The 6,000-nt window shown below is 61.7% G+C and overlaps 1 protein-coding gene across 2 annotated transcripts in view; it reads right to left on the bottom strand.

The window, feature by feature from the left end:
* Nucleotides 1-829: 829 nt before the first annotated feature.
* The window catches only part of FOXO6 (forkhead box O6), a 39,535-nt gene continuing 34,364 nt past the window's right edge, over nt 830-6,000 (bottom strand). For both annotated transcript variants that reach the window (XM_087761034.1, XM_087761035.1), the window contains one exon: nt 830-5,747. In XM_087761034.1, the coding sequence (XP_087617160.1) occupies nt 4,335-5,747 (1,413 nt within the window). In that variant the 3' untranslated portion in view covers nt 830-4,334. The remainder of the gene's footprint in view (nt 5,748-6,000) is intronic.

Here is a 6,000-nt window from a genome sequence, read left to right as displayed (position 1 = left end):
TGGCTGGCTGCACCGTCGGGGTGGCACAGGGGTTTCGGAGGGGACCTGTCCCCTCAGCCCGTTTGGTGCCTGGCAGCAGGGCAATATTCAACTTTCTGTGCCTGAGAGCACCTCAGAGGGGTTTCAGCTTCCCCAGCCTGCTTTAACAGGCGCTGGGGAGATCCTTGGGTGGCCAAGTCCCCTTTTCGGGGCTGACTGAGGGGTCTTAGAGCAGACACCCATCCCTGAACCTCAGCCCTGAACCACAGAGGTGTTTTCTCAACCCACTTTGCCCCAAGACCCTAAATCATCACCCAAAATAGGAGCCGTACCCTCCAGTCACTTTGGTATTTTTTTTTCCAGAGCGGGAAATAAATTCACCCACAAAAGGGGAAGTCTCAGTCCAAACAGCTCCAACAGCTGCTGAAAAAGGGGATTTCCAGGCCAGTGGCTGGGGGCTGCATCCAGGGAGCCTCACTGGGGAGCGAAGGGGCTTGGGGCAGTGGGCGCAGGGCATAAGCACCTCCATGAGCTGGACATTGTCACCCACCACTGTACCGGGCAGTGGTGGCACTGAGGCAGGCCACCAGTTTAAAAGAATATTGGTAAGTCAGTAAATACCTATATTTATAGACTGCCAAGAACGATATCCAGAGGTCTGTGGCCTGGTGGGACTGCATGGACACCTCCACAGCCCACCCATCCCCATGCTGGGTGCAAGCTCTGTTTCACCAAACACCACATCTTCTCCTTGGTGGCTTTCCCCAGGTCCCCCCGGCATCACTGGTCCAGCACTGTCCCTCCTGTCTCAGCCCAGGCACACGCAAGCATTGAAGGCAGCAGCCCTGCCTTGTAATATTTAAAACAATTTTATTCATGAAAATATGCTGTACAATGCACTATACACAGTTCTTTACATTGCCACATACACAAACTCTAATAGCACGATCAAGAAAGTTACCATTGCCTACGATAGATGCGTGGTGAGAGATGACGCCTGTCAGAGACCCTCCCCCCCAGTCTGTACAGTTATAAATACGAGGGAAAGGACGGACCGAAAACCGCCGTATGAAGCAAACCGGTGGGGCCCCTCCGGCATCCCCTCGACGCCGGCTCCTGGCTCTGGGCAGGGCTAGGGACGGGCGGGAGCAGGGCAGGGGGGGCCGGGAGGGAGAGGGGTGATGGAGCGGGGAGGCTGAAGCCAAGCGAGGTGGGATGTGAGGTGGCTTGTGCTCCGGGAGCTGTTTCCAGAGAGGGAACCCGGAGCCTCTGCCACCACCGGACAGTGAAATAAAGCCCTGGTTTCCCCTTCCCTGTGCTCGCAGCAGTGCCGGCAGCGGGGCGGTGGGAGCCGCAGGGGGCATGGCCGTGACAGCCGCCCCCAGGACCTGCCCCACAGGCATGAAGCATGGCCCCGGCTCACCCGTGCCATCACCACCACCCCACCCGGGCACCGTGGTCCTGGCATCCCCCAGCTCTGCTCCCCTCCGCCGTGGCGGGGCCAGCCCGTCTTGCCTCCCCCTCCAGCCACCCCCCCTTCCCCAGGGTCCCAGCCACTTTGGGGGGTTCTCTGTGCCCGCCTCGAGCTGCCTGCCGTCCCTCGCACCGCACGACGACTGTACACACGACGCTTACCAACACGACTCCACCGCACACACGACAACCCCACGGTCACGAACCACAAAGACAGCTTCGCAATGGGACGTGCCCCGGGAGTGGATGCCCGGGGGCACCACGCGGCGGGGCAGGGGGAGGCGAGCGGGGGGAGCGGGGCTGGCGCGGGACAAGGGGGGACTTTCCTCTTACTGCTGGTGCGGTTTCCCCTCCGCAACGATGGTCAGCCCATATCTGCAACACCGAAGGGGTTTTTGGGGGTCCCTGTGCCTGAGCATCCCACCTGCAAATGTCCAACTGCCGGGGTGAGCCCCAGCTGGCCTGCACTGCCCGGCGTGCTGGTGTGCTGCTGGATGTGTGCCTGGAGATCGGATGCCTGGAGGAGCCAGGACCCCTTCCCTTTCTCCCGTGTTTGGGGTGCAGAGCCCCCCTTTCTCCCGTGGCAGCCCCAGCTGCCCTCCCTGCCTCTCCTCGCTAGCAGTCCTTCACACCCCATGTGCAGAGCTGGGGTGCCGGGTATTAAATAGCCATTTGCAATCGGTTTCCAACGATTTTAAATATGCCTGAAACGAGAGGTGGTGTATAAAATGAATGCGGTAATGATCCTGACCAAAGAATAATCCTTTTTAAAAAAGCATTCAAGAAAGATTATATATAATAGAATATATTAAATTCTGTACATGATCAAATAATGTAAACATAATTAATTAACCTGTAAGAATGTCTTTAGAGACTACGCCTGCCATGTGCCCAGGGCGCAGGTGAACGGTGGCACATGGGGCTCCTCTGTCACGCTTTGGGTCAGGAGAGGAGCAGGAGGTGCCCACCCACGGGTCCCCCCCTGCCCCGGCTCCCAGCAGCCGCGCTTCCCCGATGGCTCGGTGGGACCCAGCACCTGCAGCGTGGTAGAGGAGGTGGTGCTGGAGCAAGAAGGGAAGAGCTGGGCCAGGAAAATGTGCTGGTTCAGTGGACTAACCCTTGCTGCAACCCAGGGGCAGGGGTGTTAGAGAAAACCTGCGGTGCCCAGGAGGAAGATGGACTGTGCAGAGAGCCCCGTGGAACAGAGCAGCAGCTCCCACCGCCTCTCCTCCCAGCCCCTCCATCTCCTCTGAATCAGCCGCTCCAGCTGCCCATCAGCCTGCCTGGCTGCCCCGCTCCAAAACCCTGTGGCACCAAGGGCTGAGCTGCTCCGTGGTGGGGAGCCCTCGCCCTCGCTGTGCAGGATGGCAGGGGGTCCCTGGCCCACCCCTGCCCCGCAGAGCAGTGGGGCCAGTTTGGGCTCCTGACACACGTGTGACTCGTGGTCCCCATCCCCATGGAGCACCGGCCTTTGGCAGATGGGTGCAGCAGGGCTGACCCCTCTTGCTGCCATCTCCCCAGACCAACTCTTCTGGCATCCTGGGGATGGGCAGCGAGCCCTCCGGGACAGGCATGCTGGCTGCTGGCTGGAGTCACTCCTGAAACCAGTAGCAACTCCCCAGGAGCCCCACAGCCCCGGCTGTGAGCCCTGTGGCACCTCCCTGAGCTCTGCACGCGGGGGAAGCAGTGTGAGTCACCGAGGCTTGGGGCAGGGTGGACCCCACGCTGCCTCTGGAGGCCTGGGCATCCCTCCCCTCCTCACACGCACACACCCCCTTCTCGAGTATGAGCCACATCACAGCCCCCAGCTTCCATCCCATCACCCAACACCCAAAGCCATGGCCAAGCCAAGATGAGACGTGCGACGGGGCGCAGCCCTCAGTGTTGCCCATGGCCTCTTTCCTCCTCTCCCTAAGTTCGACCTTTTCTTCCTTCCAATGCAAAAACTCAATGGCAAAAGAGTGCATGAAATCAAATAAATACGTCCCCCTCCCCGACCCTGCGAGCTCCCCCTGAGCCTCCGGCACAGGGGACCCAGGCCAGCAGCACATCACTCCTGGCAGGACCACCCTGTGCAGGGCTGTGCACCACACGCAAGAGCGTGCCCACGCTTGCTCCGGGCAGGGTACCGCAGCTTTCCTGTGGGTGGGCGTGACCGTGGCACCCCCAGCCACCAGTGGGCGCGTGGGCTGCCGAGATGCTGTCCCTAGGGCTGCAGGTTGCGCACCGTTCCCTCCATCACCAACCCCCCTTCTCACTGCTCAGTAAGAAAACCTGCTTGGAGCCACGCAAGGAGACCCGCAGTGGAGGTGGCCTGGGCATGTGTGCTTGGCAGAGCTCAGATCTCCACCAGGATTTAGGGGTGACGAGCCCCCCCTTGCCATGGGGCAGGGTCCCCGCTCCTGACATTTCTACTCAGAGGACTCGTTTCCCCAGGCAGCTCAGAGAAAAGGGTCCCTTTCCAGAAAGGGATGCCCAGGCAGGGTGTTCCCGTGCCACCAGCCATCACCCAGCACAAGGACAAATCAAACCGGCACCGCCGCAGCAGGGCACTGGGACTGTCTGGAGAGGCTTTCCCTTCCTGCTCTCCCCCTGGACCCGCCTGGCTCTGGCTGCCTCTCCCGCCCGCCTGCCCTGCGTCCTCCGGAGGATGCTCATGGGAGGACCCAGCAGATCGGGCACGCGCATGGGCTGGGGGCTGGGGACCCTACCCCGTCTCAGTATTTGACCCTATGGTTTGTGTTTTGTGTTTGACCTCAAGCTCAGACCGATGGCTCTAGCCCATCTTAACAAACAAAGGCAGAAGAGAAAGGAAAAAAAAAAGTTAGTCTCAATGTTCCCCTCGTGGCTTCTCGGTGGCGAGCACCCCCCTGGGGCGGGCGTCACCCGGGCACCCAGCTCTGGTTCGTGGGCTGCGGACCCCCGGGCAGCGCGGGCACGTTGAGCCCGTTCTGCGGCGGGAGAGCCGAGTCAAAGTTGAAGTCCATCTCGTCGCTGTCCATAAAGTCATTCAGGATGATCGACTCCACATCGCACTCCAGGCTCCCATTGAACATGTCCAGGTCCAGGTCTGCTGGGAACCTGTCTTGGCCCAACACGGGGGGGTGGACGGCCCCCGGGTAGGGGCCCTGCAGCGAATCCAGCAAGCTCATGTGTGCCCCTTGGTTATTAGCGTAGGAATGCAGATGCCCATGGTGCGGCATGGCTGTCATGCTGCACGTGTCACTGGGCAAGCTCATAAGGCTGACAGGATTAGCTAAGGCACTGGTGTTGACCGCAGGGTGGTGACCGGCTGGTGACGGGTGGTACAAAGCATTGCTCTTCATGAGAGAGCCCGAGTGGGACGGGTAGGAGGACAAACCCTGCTCCCCGCTCCCGCACAGCAGCGGGTTGTGTCTGTGGCCACGGGCCGGCACCATGGGGCTGGCCTGCGGCAGGGGCAGGTCGCCGGGGACCATGCTCTCCTTGTGCGCGTAGGAGATGGAGGAGAGCAGGTCCTGCAGCGAGGCGTTCCTGTAGGAGCTGACAGGCGAGAAGGTGGCTTGCTTGTTCTCCTGGATGGTCTGCATGGGCAGGCGGCGCATGAGGCTCATGGCCGGCTGGCTGTAGATAGTCCCGCAGTAGGTGTTGGTGGCAGCCCCCATGGTGGAGCACTTGGAGTTGAAGGTGAAACTGGAGCTCCGCTGCCGCAGGGCGGCCGGGGGGAGCTGCTGCGAAGGGCTCATGGTGTAGCCGTCCTGCAGGTCCTCCAGCATGCTCTCCCCGAGGCTCTCATTCAGGCTGATGGTGCCAGTCAGGTCGGTCAGCCGGGGCAGCTCCACAGAGCAGCGGGCGTTGAGGGAAGGAGACATGGTGCTGGAGGGGCTGGGGTACATCAGCGGAGAGGAGGGGGTACCGTCATCCTCCTCCAGCTCATCCGGCTCATGGTTGGACATGATGGGCGAGAGGCGCCCGCTCAGTGTGCTGGCCGTGGAGTTGGCCCGCGTCCTGAAGTCCGCCCAGGCGTCGTACTCGTCGCTGGCATGGGACGCGGGGCTCTCCGACCACTTGGCTTGCTGGGAGGAAGGGCTGTCCTCCCCACGCTCCTGCGTCACCTGCAGCTGCTTCTTCTTGCTGGCCTTCCCCTTGATCCGCAGGAACTTGCTGTTGTTGTCCATCGAGACCGCCCGCCGGCGGGGCGTCTTCCCCGTCTTGCCGCCCTCGGGGTTCAGCATCCACCAGGAGCTCTTGCCGGTGCCCTCGTTCTGCACACGGATGAAGCGGGTGTGCAGGGAGAGGTTGTGCCGGATGGAGTTCTGCAGAGACAGCAAGGACAGAGGGGATGGTCAGCAGCAGCTCCAGCACCCCGGGCCGGAGGGGGAGGACTGCAGGGCTGGGGAGGGGCATGGGGCATCGTGGGGGACCTGGGCTCCATCCCCTGGGACACTGCTGGAGGGGTCGGGGCTCAGCGGGCGCAGCTGGTGGGTCTCTCCCATGGCACTGCCGGGCATTTCACCTCCAGGAGGCCATGGGTCATGGCCCTTTGCTGCCTCTATCAGCTATCTACCG

This window comes from Nipponia nippon, unplaced genomic scaffold (genome assembly GCF_047370975.1).
Source record: "Nipponia nippon isolate SJK-2023a ecotype South Korea unplaced genomic scaffold, ASM4737097v1 scaffold_23, whole genome shotgun sequence".
Lineage (NCBI taxonomy): Eukaryota > Metazoa > Chordata > Aves > Pelecaniformes > Threskiornithidae > Nipponia > Nipponia nippon.
The sequence above is the reverse complement of the archived record's forward strand: the minus strand, read 5'-3'. Positions and strand labels throughout refer to the sequence as shown.